Genomic DNA, 18,247 nt, shown 5'->3' with positions numbered 1-18,247 from the left:
TTTAAGATCAGGAGTAATGGTCAAGCCAAGAAGTTTGTCAAAACTTGAGGCCTCCTGAAGACGAGAGCCATTCATTTCAATTGATGTCAGATGTGGATCAGAATGTTGATGATGTAAAGAGAGAAGCTTGGTTTTAGATGCATTAAAAGTAACCAGCCATTCTTTCTTTCATAATTAAATTTAACTTTTTTTTTTTTTTTTTTTAATGGAATGTTTATTGAAATCGAAGCTGCACGAGGTGTATCAGAATTTTTGTAGGAATTTTTGACACCCCTAACACGAAATTACGAATAAAATATAAAAATCTCGTAATTTCTCTGTTAAAAGTGGGTTGTTTATTTTCTTTATGGATTATACTTCCAAAATAAACTATTACAGTTGTTTTAAAAGTAATAGAAATATTTTTTTTTTTAAACAGTAATGAATTTTCCGAACTCAATATTTTTCAATTTTTAAACTTTAAAAATCTATCAAAATATTTCTATTGATTCTATTTTTACGATATTTTCAGGGTCAATGTGAAATTTTATGTTCTTTCCAATAAACCGAATATAATATTTTAGACAAACGTTTTTTTAAATTCACCCCCCCCCATTTTCAAGTGTCTATTAAAAAGTAAATAATTAATTTACTCACAAATTGAAGAGAAAAGGTCAATAAATAATATATTCAAATGTAAAACAAAAAAAAAAAAACGTGTTTTTTAGAATTTTACCTGTAAAGTTTGAAGTTTAAAACCTTTTTCTTTTTTTTTAAACCACGTTATTTTTTTTTGTTTTTTTCTTTTTAAATGGAACCTTAGTCCTTGCTCCTTTAATTAAAAGAAAAATTAGGGCTTGAATTACATTTTTCGAGGAGTTATAAGCTTGGAAAGACAGGGGGTCGAATAATTCACGCCTCCTGTTTTGAAATGTTTATTAAAAAGTAAATAATTAATGTACCAAAGTGTTATATATCACAAATTTAAGAGAAAATGTCAAATAATATATTCTAATTTAAAACAAAAAAAAAAGTACTGTTTTTTAGAAATTTACCTGTAAAGTCCGAAGTTTAAAAACCTTTTTTAAAAAAAAAACTTTTTTTTTTTTTTTTTTAATGAAACCTTGCTCTTTTAATTGAAAAAAAAAAAAAATAAATAAATAAAATTAGGGCTTGAATTACATTTTTCGAGGAGTTATAAGCTTGGAAAGATGGGGTGGAATTATTCACTATTTTCACAAAATTTCTGACACACCTAAAGCTGCACTTGTGTATGATAAAAGGAAATTAAAAACATAAAGATTTGGAAAATAGATACTAGGATATAACACAATTAGTTTTAGGTTTAATTTAAAAAAACATAATTACATTTTACTTCGGAAATTCTATTTAGCAGAAATAAATGTAAAATAAAAACACCCACAGCAATTTGATAAAAAAAAACGAACAAACGTCATAGTTAAAAAAAGCAAAATATGATTAAACGTTATCATTGGCAGCATAAATTATTTCAAAATGGAAATACAGTTTAAAAATTAGGCCCAGAGGCCACTCGAGGATAAGGGTTAATGAGTGTATGGTAGTCAATGGGATAGTATCGTAGTAATCGTTAGTAGTGAGAATTTGGTAAATTGGATTAAGGGGGCGGTTCATCAAAAACTTCTTTACGAACTTGAAGACGACCATATTGTATATGTATATATATATATATATATATATATATATATATATTATTCCTTAATTGGAATTCATTTTTGAGATGAGCATTATATATATAATTTATTTTTATTTCGGACTATTATTCTCATCTTTATTAGTTGTTTTTCATCTTTTATTAGTTTGTTTATTCACAACGTTTCGGCCAACTGAAGATAGCGGTTTCAATCCCACCCAAAGCGTGCCAGAGATTAATTGGTCAAAATGTGGTGAGACGACAACAACTATGGATGGCAGTGATGGCTGAGAAAGCAGTTAGGAGATTCGAAGTTCCTATCCGTCGCGGTTACCACCTGACGAAGGCCAGAGGAATAGTTGGCCGAAACGTTGTGAATAAACAAACCAATAAAAGATAAAAAAAAAAAAAAACAACTAATAAAGATGAGAATAATAGTCCGAAATAAAAATGAATTAAATTGACCATATTGTAGTCAAGAACTTGTTTACATTAGACTTGAAGATATTGTAGTCAGCTGGAAAACAGGGAAACAGAAGAGTTCCGCAGGCGTGCAGTTTTTTTGCTCATGGAATCTGTTTAGGGTTAGGCACAGGTAGAGAGTAGGGTTAGGGTTAGGCACAGGTAGTGAGTAGGGTTAGGCACAGGTAGTGAGTAGGGTTAGGGTTAGGTTTAGGTAGTGAGTAGGGTTAGGTTTAGGCACAGGTAGAGAGTAGGGGAAATTATTGATAGTGGTTTCGTCTAGACAAGTGTTTTTCGTGAAAGTTTTGCAAGTGGGGGGGCCATGATTGGAGCGCAGGAGCACTTGCCACGAAAAAAAACAATGAAGCGAGACAGGCTCATAACGTCTCTCTTGTGGGAAAGGGGTTGCAGGGAAGAGAAAAGGGTATCCTCTACTAGGCTGCAGAGTCTATTTTGAACTCTGTCTAGGCAGGATAAGCTGCTACTAGCAGCTCCTGCCCAGATATGGCAACAGTACTCCATTGTTGGATTATCTGGCTCTTATACAGGTAGAGAATTGCCTTGGAAGTGAGATATTCATTGGAGCGGTACGATTCCACCATTTTTCTAGCAACCTTGGCAACTGATTTGATGATGTATGTGTTCCATTTCAGATCATGAGTAGAGGTCAGACCCAGAAGCTTGTCAAAACATGGAGCCTCCCCAAGACGAGAGCTATTTATTTCAGTTGATGCCAGACGAGGATCAGAGCGTTGATGATTGGAAAGAAAGAAGCTTGGTTTTAGATGCATTAAAATTAACCAGCCACCTCTTTCTCCATTGCACCACGTGCTCAAGATGAGAGAAGAGAGAATCAGAGAGAACTTAGTTATTTAGTCTTTGAAGTGTTGCCATAGATGGTAGTGTTAGCATAAATGTCAATGAATGTTATTTAGATGATCATTGATGTAGATCAGGAAGGGAGTTGGGCCCAGGATGGACTCCAGCATTAATATTATGAGCTGATTTCTGCCCATCAACCACTACTTGTATGAACCTATCAGAGAGAAATGATTTAATAATTGAAAAGATATTTGCAGCTATACCATAGCTGGAGATCTTGTGGACTAGACCTGTATGCCATATCCTATCAAAGGCCTTTGATATGTCAAGAGCAATTGCCCGAGAAGGAAGCCTCCATCGAGAAATTCGATAATCGTATAAAATATAACCGTTAGCACATCTGCTGTAGATCTAGCAGAATGGAAATCATATTTCATGTCACTGAGGTTATTTCTGCCAAAATGGTTGACTACTTCTCTATTTAACACAGATTGCAACAACTTATGATGCACAAGAGACTGATTGGTCTTTACTGAGGGAAATGACAGATTACCTGAATTTTTAACTATGGGACATACCGATGACGTTTTCTAGGGTGTTGGGAAGCATTAATAGCTTTCTAAGTATGGGGGAAAGTTCTGGTTGAAGCTTTTTCAGCACTATAATTGGAATGCTGTAAGGGCCAGTTGCTTTACTGGAATCAAGGTTGTTGATAAGCGTTTTGTGACGTATTTGCGTTAAAATCTTTGGTACTTGTGCAGTTTATGGACCGTGCTATTCTTCAAATAGAATGTTCGAGTTATATTCAGTTTTTTGCAATATTTTTTTTTTGTTTTTATTACATTGTTAGGTGAAAATACAAAATACTTAATAAAACTATCCCTTTCTATGTTAAGAACGAGTTTCGAAGTAAATTTTTTATGACTGCAAATCTTTTGATATTTGATAGCAAATAAAGTGACCGTAAATATTAGTTGTGAATAAAATGATGAGCCACGTTAGTTTTGAAGGTGTAACAACATAGCTGATTACTTTACTCACAACCAATATTTAACTTTACAGGCTTAAATTTTCGAATTATTTTTTAATGAACAGAAATGATTGACTTTCTAAATTTTTGTTGGTCTCCCGACAGAGGGATTGAACCTAGTAATTTACTCCTGGTCATCTGTTCATTTGTTTGCGCTTTTCTCAATATAACCACTCCTTTTGATTTTTTTTTTTTTTTAAATTTTGCAGAAACATTAGTCATGGTGAAAGTAAATTTTTTGCCAGAATGGATTTTCTGGGATAATTTTGGCTACCCTCTCTAGGGGTCAATATAGGGGTAAAATTACCCCAAAATTGTTCATCTGTTTATTTGTTCAATTTTTTTCACTAACTATGCTTTGTATTATTATTTCTTTTTTGTTTAATTTTAAACGATTGCTCATTCGTATAATTTGGATTCATCAGACTACTGTTCTCATCTACCTAATGCTGACCAGGGCTCTATAGACAAATTTATCTTTAGTTAACCTTTGATAACTAAATATTTTCGTTTATCAGCATAATAGAAAAGTTACTAGCCAAACCCACGTGATTTTTGGAATATGACATCTTTATGTGATGAGTACGAACATCATAAAGATTTTTTTTTTTTTTAAATAAGTGTAATTTTGAATTTTATGTTGAGATTTGAAAATGTAAACTTCAGTTTTTTTTTTTTTTTAACATCTTCATTAAAAAAGCGTATATTCTATCAAAATAAAATTTTTATTTTTAAATGGGTACTTAAAAAAAAACTACCCTTTTTATTCGATTTTTTTTTTTTTTTTGTTAAAAAAAAATTACAAGTCTATATTCCTGAATAATCATAACTTTTCCCATGTTAAATAATAATTTTGAAATAACGTTAATATTTCAGTGCGCAGGTCAAAATCTGCAAAAGAAGCGATTTGTGTGTATTTGTTTGCGTTTATGCGCGCATGCACAACCAGATGTCGTAAATTGGAAAGTGGGTTACATCACTCGTTACAAGGTCATTTGAGTTTTATAATTATATAGATGAGCAATCAAAAAAATTGTTGAAACCAAAATATTTGAAAATAACAGTGTTAAAATAGTCAACAGATCGATTTAATAAAAGTTTTAAACAAACAATATTACATAATTTGTCATGCCGAAAATAGTAATATATCCAAAAATGACAAAATCATTGATTAGAAAGTTATTTAGTTAAAAGTAAGTTTATGAAAAAATTGGATAAAATTGCATTTTTCTTAGATATTATAAAGTAGATGAAGAGTTCATACACAGGGGACATAACCCTGAAATCAATATTTTAGATGACATGTTTATGGCTGCAATATTTGTTATAGCGATCAACGTTTTCTACTAAAAACACAGCAGTTGAAAAAATCGATTTCTTGACTATCTTAACAAGCACAAAAATGTGTAAAAAAAAAAAAATCATTTTTTTTCAAATATGATTTTTCATTAACACTAGTCAAATGTTGTCAGTCATGACACAGTTGAAAACTGTTTAATTAAAGCATTTTTTTTGTTGTTTTTGTTTTGTTTTTTTGTTTGTTTGTTTTTTGTTTTGTTTTTTGTAGGTGTTTTTCTAAATAATGAACATTTTTGGTGCCACAACAGGTTTCGGTGGTGATGGCAACAACATGTTTATGGGAACAAATACAGCAAGTTTTAATCCAATGAAGGATATTGAGGTGCGTGTTTTTACCACACCGTCATGGAATAGTTTATCATTCTAACTCGCTTGTGAAAAACCTTTCGGCAACTGTATAAGAGCCAAGTACATCCATGGATGGAGTACTGTTGCCACATCTGGCCAGGAGCTGCTAGACGCAATTTATCCTGCCTTGACAAGGTTCAAAATAGACTTCGTAGCCTAGAGAGGAAAGAGATTGCAGGAAAGAAAAAAGGGCATCCCCCCCCCCACTCGGTTACAAAGTCTATTTTGAACTCTGAACTCTGTCAAGGCAGGATAGGACACTTCGAGCAGCTCCTGCCCAGATGTGGCAACAGTATTCCATACTTGGACGTACTTAGCTCTTATATATAAGTAGAGGATTGCGTCGGCATATATTTTCGCTTGTGGAAGAGGACCCTGCATGCTCGGGTTGTTTTTCTTATTTCCTAACACCATTGTGTTAGGTTGTGGTTGATATTATTAGTTGTGATTTATAATAAACTAAAATCCCTCATCTCTCACTTGACTGTATATTTCTCATGCCCTCCTCATTATGTGGATACAACCACTGTAATCATTTTTACATCTTTCGATAACATAAATTTATGTACTCGTTTGTATTGTTTGGATTGGACTGTTGTTATCTTGAGTGTTAATTGTGCACCGTTTCGGTCGACGTAGCCTCCGACCTTCGTAAGGCATTTTGAAAAATAAAGTAACTTATCTTTTTTTTTTCAACATGCCTTACGAATGTCAAAGGCCAATCCATCCAAAACATTGCACAAATAACTCAAGGTGAGAACAATAGTCCGATCAAAATTAATCTAAACTATCAGCCATCATCTAAAAAATTCAGAATTTTTATACCCGTGTTGATAAATTTTTTTTTTTTTTCCGCATGAACAAAGGTAACCTCTCCACCTGACGATAGTGTTACCGTTGTTAAATTCAGCCCAAGTACTTTGCCTTCCACATATCTCATTGCTGGAAGCTGGGACAATAATGTAAGTATAAACCATTTTCTCTCTTAGAATAATTTACACTAATGATTGAACTTGTATTTTTGTTATATATACTAGCAGATGTACCAAACATTGCCTAGTATTAAACATAACGTTGAATTTCCTTATAAAAAATGAAATAAGAAAAACAAAACAGAAAAAAACTGAGACTTGTTCATGTGAGTGTAAGTACCCCGATTTTTTGGCGAGGGACCTATGTTTTCGGTGGCGTCTGTTTGTGCGTCTGTTAGTCCGGACAATTGTCAGATAACTGTCCATTAGTTTTTCATGAAATTTTGCCTCAAATTCTATTTCATTAAATAGATGTGCACAGTAAAAAAATTTTTTTTTTTTTTTTTTTTTTTGCAAAAAATTCCTGTTGCGGTCAAAAATGGCCAAAAATGACATTTTTGCCCCATAACTTTAAATCTATCCATTAGATTTTTCTGAAACCTGGCCAAAATGTGGAGCCCATTGTTCTTAATATAAATCCAGTACGGATGACCCAGGCAAAATTCTGGTTCGCATCCCTCTGGGACTTTTAGGAGCTTCTTTGAAGATCTTTTTTCATATTACTCAAAAACTTGATATGTATGTCTATATAGTGGTTTTCCATGGTGCTGAATTCATATATACTAATACTATAGTTAATCCAGAACCTTGATTCCAGTAAAGCAACTGGCTCTGACGGCATTCCAATTATAGTGTTGAAAAAGCTTCAACCCGAACTTGCCCCCATACTTACAAAACTGTTTAAGCATTGCCTTAAGGAGAAGTGCTTTCCAACACCCTGGAAAACCTCATCAGTATGCCCTGTATTAAAGAATTCAGGTGATAAGTCATCTCCCTCTCAGTACAGACGAATAAGTCTCCTGTGTGTCATGAGTAAGTTGCTGGAATCCATATTAAACAGTAGTCAACCACCTCAACAGAAATAACCTTAGTGACACGCAATATGGTTTCTGTACAGCAGATGTAATAATGGTTATATCTTATAGGATTAGTGAATTTCGACAAAGGATTCCTTTCTAGGGCAATTACTCTTGACATGTCAGGCCTTCGATAAGGTATGGCATAAGGGCCTACTTCACAAGATTTCCAGCTACGGTATAACTGGAAATGTTTTCTCAATTAAATCATTTCTCTTTGATAGGCTCATAAGAGTAGTGGTTGATGGACAGAAATCAGAGGCCCTCAGTATTAATGCTGGAGTCCCTCAGGGGTCCATCCTGGGCCCAATTCTCTTCCTGATCTACATCAATGATCTCCCAAAACACATACTTAAATCATTTGTTGACATCTATGCTGATGACACGACCATCTATGGCAACACATCAAAGGCTGTAAATGACAAAGTTCTCTCTGATTCGCTCTCCTCTGATCTTGAGTGCACAGTACAGTGGGGGAAGACGTGGCTGGTTACTTTTAATGCATCCAAAACCAAGCTTCTATCTTTACATCATCAGTGCTCTGATCCCTGTCTGGCATCAACTGAAATAAATAGCTCTCGTCTTGGTGTAGGCTCCATGTTTTGACAAGCTTCTGGGTCTGACCTCTACTCATGATCCGAAATAGAACACATACATCATCAAATGTTTCGGTCGACGTAGCTTCCGACCTTCGTAAGGCATTTTGAAAAATAAAGGAGTAACTTTTCTTTCTTTTCCAACATGCCTTACGAATGTCGAAGGCCAATCCAACCGAAACATTGCACAAATAACTCAAGATGAGAACAATAGTGACAGATAAAAATTCGATGACCGCACAAGCACCAATTTTTCAATTTTGACCTTTGAAAATAGATTAAAAACTTTTTCACATGTCTGAATACCCTTTATACCAAATTTCAAGTATGTAAATAAAAAATTTAAGTATATTTTAAAAAATATATTTTATAGTATATCATGTTTTAACTATTCTATTTTTAGATGAGCATGAATATTTCTGATAAAAAAAGTTTTTCATCGAAATCTTGCGTTTGTTTTAATGCCTAGTTGAAGTTTTGACATCGTTTGATAACACTGTTATCGTAGTAGAATCATAAATTATTTCCCCATTTAAAGTCATTTCCTCAACGATAAACAAAAATTAACGGAAAAAGATATCATGTGGTCATGTTTTTCTGTTAAATTACAACTTTCCCAACCCTCGCCATGTTACCATTCCAAAATCGACCTACCCTAATGCGCATTCGTGAACAGTTGACAGATAAAAATCCGATGATCCCCTCCGCATACCAATTTTTCAATTTTGACTCCTTAGCAACCCCTTTTTCCCAGATGAAAATGGATTAGTTTTTCACATGTCTGAATACCCTATATACCAAATTTCAAGTATGTAAATCAAAAATTTAAGTAGATAGGTTGAAAGTTGTCCTCACGCATGCACTCACACACACATTCTCACTTTAATATGTATACTAGCAAAGATACCCGCACTCCGTGCCGGACTTTGCTGTACACTTCATGGCACCCTTGCAGAAAGTTGACACTTATATTGTTACATATACTACTCCCTATGAATCTCATCAATCCACCGTTCTTTAACTGCTAAATTCTTTAATTATAGCTGACCTTAAGTGCTGCCAGGTCAGCTCTTGAAATTGTCTGCCGATGAATCTGGATACGGGGACTGAAGCAGCTTCGGATGCAAGAAGAATCATCTCCGCATCTTGAAGACTAAACGATTAAAGCAAATAGATTATATCAAAGTTGACACTTAAATTGTTACACATAAAAATTAAAACAATTACAAAGAATCACAATCGTTAACATCTGTTTAATTGGTTGAGGAGATGGGGGTGGAGGAGGGTATTCTGATTCAAATTCACAAAGATGTTGGCCAGCACCATGGTGGTGGCCCCTAGGATGGTGACGAACCCCAACTTGGTGTGCAGCATCCCTAGGTGAGGGAGTTTGAAGAATTACACTAAATATGCCCCTGAAAAATGGTGTGCAGCATCCCTAGGTCGGAGATCATCATGCCAGGTTTGGTTATGATCAGTCCCGTTGTGGGGGTGGCTATAGGAGAGGTGTACACATTGTATAGTTGATTATATATATATATAATTTTTTTTTTTTTTTTTGTCATGTTAGCAATGAAATCTAATGAGTTGTTTTAATTTTCAGGTTCGATGTTGGGAAGTTCAAGCCAATGGACAAACCATTCCTAAAGCACAACAATCGCATACAGGAGCCATCCTTGATGCAGATTGGAGCGATGTAAGCATTTCTTGACTTTTTAGTTTTTCTTACTCTCACTTTTCTTTTCACCCCCCCCCCTTTCTTTTTTCACTCCCCCCTTTCTCCCCCCCCCCACTTTTTTCACCCCCTTGATAAAAGTTATTTCATTCCATTTTTTTCTGTTTTTTTTTTTTTTACCTTCCCCATTTTTTCTTAACTATAAGTTTGCACAATTTTCAATGTTTTTAACATGCACACGCGTTTTCAAGATGCACACGTCTCATTTTGAGTTTTATTCGTACAACATTTCGGTTGATGTAACATCCAACTGTCTTCGAGTGTATTTTGTCGAACTTGGGAGTCCTTATGGAATTAACGGAACCGTTAATTTTATTCACAGGTTTAGCATTCTCTCATTCTGTAATCGATGACTGTGTCTTAAGTAAATAGCAAATTGTGTTTCTAGTATCCCCTCTCCCCCTTGTGCACTGAGGTTTGAACCTTCAGCTTTTTAAAAATTTTTATTGCATTTTTACCCCAAACAAAGCACTGTGCCACTTTGATGTAGGGGTCTACTATCTGGGACATAATTTGCAGGGATACTATGTAGGGAGTTGAGCAGCAAGATATCTGTTTAGATTACACTTAAACTTCTGCATTTCAGTACCGTCAGGGAAGCAGGAACACAAAAGGGAATTCCAAAGTCCAACAGTTTGAGGGAAGAAATGATTTTAATAGGCTTTCTTGCATCTGGGGATCTGTGTAGGGGTGGGATTTTGCTGCTTATCGGGTTTGTTGGTGTCATTTGCGAACCCGTTGCGTAACGGATAAAGTACTAAGTAAAATTCAGTTGTAAATGATACGTCTGGTGGTTGAAAGTTCAATCCTCAGTGCTGGTGATATTAGTGATGCAATTAAGAATTACTTTATTGTTCTATCCTGTCATGGCTGACAGAACAAGAACATAATACCTCTGTGGATTAAAGAGTTCTATACAAAATTCTGTATAGATTTCAGAGTTTGACGATGTATATCTACAAAAAAGGTCAGGTTACAACTGAATTGTTGCCAAATAATATATACACATCATAGTTATGTATCTGTACTAGCAGGCCGCCCGACATTGCCTAGTTGTAAAATATGCTTAAATATGATATTTTGATTAGTGCAGATTTTGTATTCCTTATTTTATTATATTGAACCCTATATATGGTAATGATTTATAAAGTTAAAAAGAAAAATGAATCATGTGCCGCCACTGAGAATTGAAACCAAAACGTTTAGCTTACGATTTACTTTTTTTTTTTTTTACGTTAACACCTCAGCCATGAAGGCATGTTTGCTGCTAAAAATTAAAACCGGAACCAATAGCTATTACGGGACGTATGCATATTCGTAATGGCGTCGCTTGACCTTCACCTGGCAAATTCCCTTTTTTATAAGATTTTTTTTACACTTTTGCACCGATTTTCCTTGGCTAAAACCCAAATATAAAGTTTCGGATGGGTTTGAATACCCTGTATTTGTATTAAGTTTCATGTATGTAGACCAAAAACTGACAGGAGTTTGGTAGACAAAATTTTTTAAACAAATATATGCATACATTAATATATATAGAAAAAGGTTTGTTTTTACTATAACCTTTTTTACGCAAATATTGCGCAAGTATAAATCATGTAGAATATCTGCATGAATATAATTACACGTAATTAACTAAAGATGATCATCTCATAAGAAAACAGAAAAAACTAATAGGGAATTAATTAAAATGAATGTTTAAAAGAATATGCAAATTAGTTAGATCTTTTGCAGATGAATTCAATTCCATGACCCGTATATAACAAAGTTGTATTTCCTTTCTAAATAAAAAAAAGGGGGGGGTTAATATGAACATCAATACACACAAAAAAAAAAATGTAAAGGAGTATAGATATTAATACCATAGTATTAATATCTATACGTACGTATGTCACGGTTTGCAGATTATAAATTATTTGATCGGGAGATCCTATTTATTAAAAAGGGGGATAAGTTATAGCATACTACAAACATTAAATAAATATTTTGATACGTTAATTTAGTGTTTGTAGTGTTATCACCTTCCATCCTTCTTTTTAATAAATAGGATCTCCCGATCACTGAAGACTCAATGTAAAAAAAAAATTCTCTTTTGGGCTGTACGTGAAACTAAAATATATCTTTTTGGTCTTCTGGCTAGGATCCAAAGGTAGTATCTGTTCTGTCTAAAGATGGGATAATGATATTGTGCAGTTTCCGTTCATGTCGAGCCTCCATACAATGAAAATATGTCACAGACTCCTATAAGAATATGGCCCTATCGCATGCATGAGTGAACCGTGGCTTTGTAGAGATATAGGATACTCTCAGGTGTGACTAGCCTTTTAGCATGGTAGAGAAAGCCCACCTTCCTCGCAGCAGCCTTGGCAATTACCTCAATGTATTTGTTCCAATTCATGTTGTCTGTGAATGTTAACCCTAGGAGGGAAGTATTTCAAGCAGTGTATCATTAGCCATTATAATCAATGGTTGAGACGGTTTCTTGTAATTATTAAAGGAAATAAGCTTAGTCTTAGCAGCATTGAACGTTACCAACCAGTTAGGCCTCATTCCACTACAGACTGGGGGGTTTTCCTCTAGAGTTTTAGCAATTTCCCTAGATATGTGTGCATTACTTTTACCCTCGTGTTTGTTATAAAGCGTCGTATCATCAGCAAATATCCCCATCCCAGAGACGGTTCTATTCTTTGGCGGCCCTGTTAGTGGGGCATTAGAATACGCCGACTGCCCCCCTGCAGAGGGTAAAAGTCCCTCAATGGGGGTCCTGGATATGACCTTAAACTATATCCAGTGGTGAGGCCCCAGCTTGTGGGCTTTGGGGAGTGTGGAGCCACCGTTTAATTACCATTGCTCCCAGGTTCACTCTGACCCGGAGTGGTAGTACTTGTTAGGGTCCCAACTATGAGTTAAATAGAAACCGACGTGAAAACAACAAATACATTCTATTAAAAAAATTTTCTTCAAAATCTTTGGATTCGGTATTAAATAACCCGAAAAGGGTTGATATGCCATAAAACAAAAACAACCAACCAAACTATAAGAATATTAAAGATAAACCGTAATAACCAGATATATATTTCACAGTACATTAACTAGATTACTTAGATAAATAATTTTACAGTTTTAACAAAAGGGCTACAATAATATTGTGGGGTCTCCATTCACGCTGAACGTCCACAGAATGCCCAGCAGCAATATCTTACTTATGAAAGATGTCGCTGTGGAATTTCCACAGGTCTTGCTAGTATAGAATAGATTATTTTTGCAAATTTTCACATCGAATTTTTTAAAAATAATTTCTGACGTCAAAATTAACTGTTACTTAAATGATTGAATTAATCAAACCGTAAAAAATCTGGAAATTTCCAAGAATGGATAAAAATTCATTAAAAAAAACAAAAAAAAAAAACAAACTTATTTTTAGCCGTGGTCTATTCACTTCATATGTGCCGTTATTAAATTTCTTTGTGAAATTAAAAACATTCAAGCCAGTTTTATTTTTCCTGCAGGACGGTACCAAAGTATTTACGGCCTCTTGTGATAAAACAGTCAAGATGTGGGACTTGGCAAGCAACCAAACCGTCCAAATCGCTCAGGTAAATAGAATCACTTATTTCAAATAATTGCCATATTGAAAACAATTTTTTTACAACAGCAATCACGGTGGTTCAATCAGTTAATGTGTTGTATTTATAAGTAGAGGTTGTGAGTTAAAACCTTACGTGAGTATTTTAAAAAAATTTTTTTCATAAAATGCACTTAAAGATTTCAAATTACAATATTACAAAAATTGGGTTCTTGTCCAGAATTCCCTTATTAAAAATTGAAAAAAAAATTTCTCTGATGTATGTACCTGTGATAAAACAAAATATCATGTTCCAAAAATAACTTAAATCGTTCAAGTAGTTTTATTTTTAAATAAAAAAAATCCAATTTATTTGTAACCAATGAGCGACTGTCTTAACCACCATTTTGAAAACAATCTAAAAACGAAAAAGGGAAGAGATAACTGAACAATAATTCAAACTTGTGAGATTTATGTTGTAATGTCTAGGAATTTCTATTAATTGTTTAAAAGTGATTTTCTTTATAAAAATAAAACTATGTGATCAATTTACGTGATTTTTGGAATATGTTTTCATTACATCATGGATACGTACAGCATACCACTTTATTTTTGTTTTTTATATAGGGTGATTATAAAATACACTTAAATATATTAATTCCTGCAAATTATGTATTTATTATTTGTCAATTCTCTATTGATTATTATATTGTACCTAATATATAGTAGTGGTTTTTAGGAGTTAAAATAAATGACATGGGTGCCATCAGTTAGAATTGAAATCAAAACATGTAGTTCTCCATTTGCGTTCCCTACTGTTTGAGCTATTGACAGATAAGATTCAAAATTAAACCACATCAAGCTATGAATGAATTTGCACATGTGCAAAAGTAATAGAAATATGTTGCCAAGTTGAAATGAAAATTTTGTGTTTCAACTTGCCGACATATTTCTGTGCGTGTTATCTAGCCAAACAAAGATTTTACTCGTTATAAACCATTCTTGGTGTGTGATTATTTCCTGTTAATTTCAGTGTCATGTTACCAAGAGTTTATCTGTTAAATATTTCCACACACAGACATACATACATCTGTGTTATTTATATATAGATTATCGATTATGTTTGAATTCATGTTTTAAATCATGATCTAACTTGTAAATCTATGATGCCATATCACAGCTATAAAAATGACTTTTCCAAAATAAAAAAAAATTTACTGAGCATTTTGCTATTTACAAGTAAAAATTCTCTTTATGAAACAGAATTGGATCATAAACTTTTGTAAAAAAAAATAAAATTGGTCAAATTACATTTCAAGTCTGCATTTTTTACAAACTATTTGAAAAAAAATAAAATTGGTCAAATTACGTTTCAAGTCTGCATTTTTTACAAACTATTTAAAAAAAAAATAAAATTGGTCAAATTACATTTCAAGTCTGCATTTTTTACAAACTATTTAAAAAAAAATAAAATTGGTCAAATTACATTTCAAGTCTGCATTTTTTACAAACTATTTGAAAAAAAATAAAATTGGTCAAATTACGTTTCAAGTCTGCATTTTTTACAAACTATTTAAAAAAAAATAAAATTGGTCAAATTACATTTCAAGTCTGCATTTTTTACAAATTATTTAAAAAAAAATAAAATTGGTCAAATTACATTTCAAGTCTGCATTTTTTACAAACTATTTAAAAAAAAATAAAATTGGTCAAATTACGTTTCAAGTCTGCATTTTTTACAAACTATTAAAAAAAAAAAAAAATTGGTCAAATTACGTTTCAAGTCTGCATTTTTTTACAAACTATTTAAAAAAAAAAATCATTTTAAAAAATTTATTTTAGCATGATGCTCCCATCAAGACGGTCCATTGGATAAAAGCCCCGAGTTATTCTTGTGTGATGACTGGTAGCTGGGATAAAACATTAAAAGTAAGTGAACCCCATTTTAAAATATCTTCCCTTACCTATTGAGTTAAGCATGTTCCAGAGGCAGGGATAGAAGGATGATATATATTGTTCTCCGATCGGCATCAGATAAATGTATAAATTGTATGCGCTGTTGTTTAGCCAGAGAATATGACCTCAACGTATAAACTGAGTCATAAGAAGAATAATATATGCTTCATAACTTTTTCTTTCTCTAAAGGTTTTCTATCTTCACTGCTGAGCTCCGTGATAAAACCTGGAATGACCAACACCATAACCAATTGAGGCCTGTTCTTTTGTGGAACCACAGGACAACACTTTATATTTTTAAAATATAAATTTATTTCAGCTGTCTCAAATGGTCTTCACAAGAAATCTGCATTTCGTGTTTACATGCTTGTTCATTACAGCCAGCTTTCTGACATTTTGAAGCACATCCGTTCACTTTCGTGACCAAACTCAAAACTCTCGACTGACTAAACTTCCCAACCTCTTGACCTCAGTTTTGTTACGTTGCCATTAAAAAAACACATCTCAATGCGCTACCTTTCCATGTATGCCTGGCCAAGGTCATTTTGTTTATTTAACTTTGCTAATTTATTATAAACATCCTCAGCTAAAACCCATTGCTTCACTTTATTCCATAGACAATAAATAACTCCCAATATAAACTATTTTAACAATATCATTGGATAGATAGACAGAACGATAACTAATTTAACTTTTAACCATGCAATTAAGATCTTCGGTTTTTTAATTGCTATGTACTTGATTGTTATGTACTGGACAACCAATGTAACAGAGCGCATATGAGCGCATGGGAAAATATCAGCAGCAGCTGTAGGATAGCTGGCTTGAGAAGATATTAGCAGCAGCAGCCGAAAAAGCACATATGCAAATTAGGAAGTGTGCGCGGGCTTGCGTGACAAGAAAAAAACAAAAAAGGACAGCATGTGAGCAGAGAAGTAAAGTTTGTGCTGAGAAAGATGGAAAGTCGAAGGTGAGACCAGCTATGACCAGCATGAGGAAGAGAGAAAGGAAACTGTATGTCAGGTGAGATGGATGTGTAACCCCATGATGACGGTGAGACTTTTAAGCTGGTGTCGAAACTGCAAGATTTTGTTAATGGCAGACGAAATGAACAGTTAGAAAAAACAAGTAGGCATTGTTTGGAAAGTTACGGTAATAAATGCCTTTTGCTAAAACAGAAAAAAAAGTCAATCGGATTTATTTTTGTTTGGTTGTTTCTTTGCAGCGGTATTGGATGACGTGGGGGTCGGAGAGAAGTTTGAAGCATAACGAACACGTTACAGCATGTCCAAAATACTATATTACAACAAAAATAAATCTTTACAATTTACATACCCATGACGAAACAAAAATATCATATTCCAAAAATCATGTGAATTGATCAAGTAGTTTTATTTTTTTAATAAGAAAATCATTTTCTTAAGCTGGTGTCAAGCCGACGGAGTTATGTTAATCGCATGACAAAATGAACAGTTAGAAAAAACAAGACGCAGGAATTGTTTGGAAAGTAATGGTAATAAATGTCTTTTGCTAAAACAGAAAGCCGCGTCGGATTTTCTATTTATTTCCTTTGTTCCTTTTCGATGGTACCAGAGAGGTTTGAACAGTAACAAACACTGTTTGAGTGTAACGGCCGTGTTACACCAATACTTTGCTTTAAGTACGTCACACATGCGGTCCACAGAAGACACTGTATTTCATTATTTAACAGCTGAAATTTCAGTTTTGTTAAAATTGGATAAACATACATCATTTAACGAAAAACGATTTAAAAAAAAAAAAAAAATTAACACCTAAACGATTTTTTCACATTTTGGTTTCCAAATTTTTTGTTGTTGCAAACGCATATCTGTTACGGTTTAAAATTTTGTTTTTCTTTTGTTGAACTAATTTGTTAATATGCCTTTATAAAAAGTCGCTAAATAATTTGTGTATATTGTATGTCTAAGTTTAAATAAAAATATCCCATCTCACACCGTAAGGAATGGCGTAGATGCAGACTTTGATGCAAGGTTCTTTCAATAAGTTTCAAGACTTTTGTATAGGCACTTTTATTGACACTACATGCATAAAACTCTAATCCCATTCGAAGTAACCTCATCCGGCTACAATTCACTTGTTGTACCGTTCTAACAACTTCTGGAAGGCTCCATGGAAGTCGTCTTGTGTGAGCATGTCAATGATCCTCATCACAGTCATTTTCATCTCCTTCTCTCATAACGACAGCGTCTAAGATTTTCCTTTAGCTTAAGGAATAACCAAAGTCACAAGGTGCAAGATCAGGGGGATAGGGAGGGTGAGGAACTGTCTTGATGCCCATTTTGGTCAAATATTCTGTGACAAGGATGAAGTTCTCTGAGCATCCTTGGAACAAACTTCACACAAATCTTGTGTATCTTCAATTCCTTGTGAATAAGTGTGCGCACAGTTCCCACAAATTGTGCATTTATTGTCTCCGCAGACACACGGCGGTCTGACTTCCTTACTCATCCTACACTTCATCATCCCTCACAAGTTCCCTACCTTCCTTGAATCTCTTATGCCACTCAGAAAGTGATGCTCGATATATGCAAGATGGTCCAAAATCAATCTGAAGCATTCCATGCGTTTCTGTGGCATTTTTTTCAGTTTTAAAAAAAACAAAAAAACAAGAGAATAAACGAAATAATCACCCTGTTTAAATATTATAAAAAATGTTAAAACTTTAAAAAAATCGGAAAAACAAAAACAACGCAAATGTGATGGGGAAAAAAACCCCAGAAAAACAAACGTTAAAACTTTAAAAAATCGGAAAAATAAAAACGAAAAAAAAAAACAGAACGGGAAAAATAGTTT

At 33.6% G+C, this 18,247-nt stretch overlaps 1 protein-coding gene across 7 annotated transcripts in view; it reads left to right on the top strand.

Annotated features, from left to right (window-relative positions):
• The window catches only part of LOC145287731 (mRNA export factor-like), a 52,600-nt gene that overhangs the window by 6,987 nt on the left and 27,366 nt on the right, over window positions 1-18,247 (top strand). For 3 of the 7 annotated variants that reach the window (XM_080135488.1, XM_080135487.1, XM_080135492.1), the window contains 5 exons: window positions 5,573-5,646; window positions 6,539-6,634; window positions 9,760-9,852; window positions 13,401-13,487; window positions 15,299-15,385. In XM_080135488.1, coding sequence (XP_079991614.1) covers window positions 5,573-5,646; window positions 6,539-6,634; window positions 9,760-9,852; window positions 13,401-13,487; window positions 15,299-15,385 — 437 coding nt within the window. Of the gene's footprint in view, window positions 1-5,532; window positions 5,647-6,538; window positions 6,635-9,759; window positions 9,853-13,400; window positions 13,488-15,298; window positions 15,386-18,247 lie in introns of all 7 variants that reach the window. The other 4 variants (XM_080135489.1, XM_080135490.1, XM_080135491.1 and 1 more) reach the window with 2 other exon arrangements.

The sequence above is a fragment of the Euprymna scolopes genome, chromosome 11 (genome assembly GCF_053919585.1).
Source record: "Euprymna scolopes isolate OS-2025 chromosome 11, ASM5391958v1, whole genome shotgun sequence".
NCBI lineage: Eukaryota > Metazoa > Mollusca > Cephalopoda > Sepiida > Sepiolidae > Euprymna > Euprymna scolopes.
Note: the sequence above shows the minus strand (reverse complement) of the source record. Positions and strands in the feature narration are given on the sequence as shown.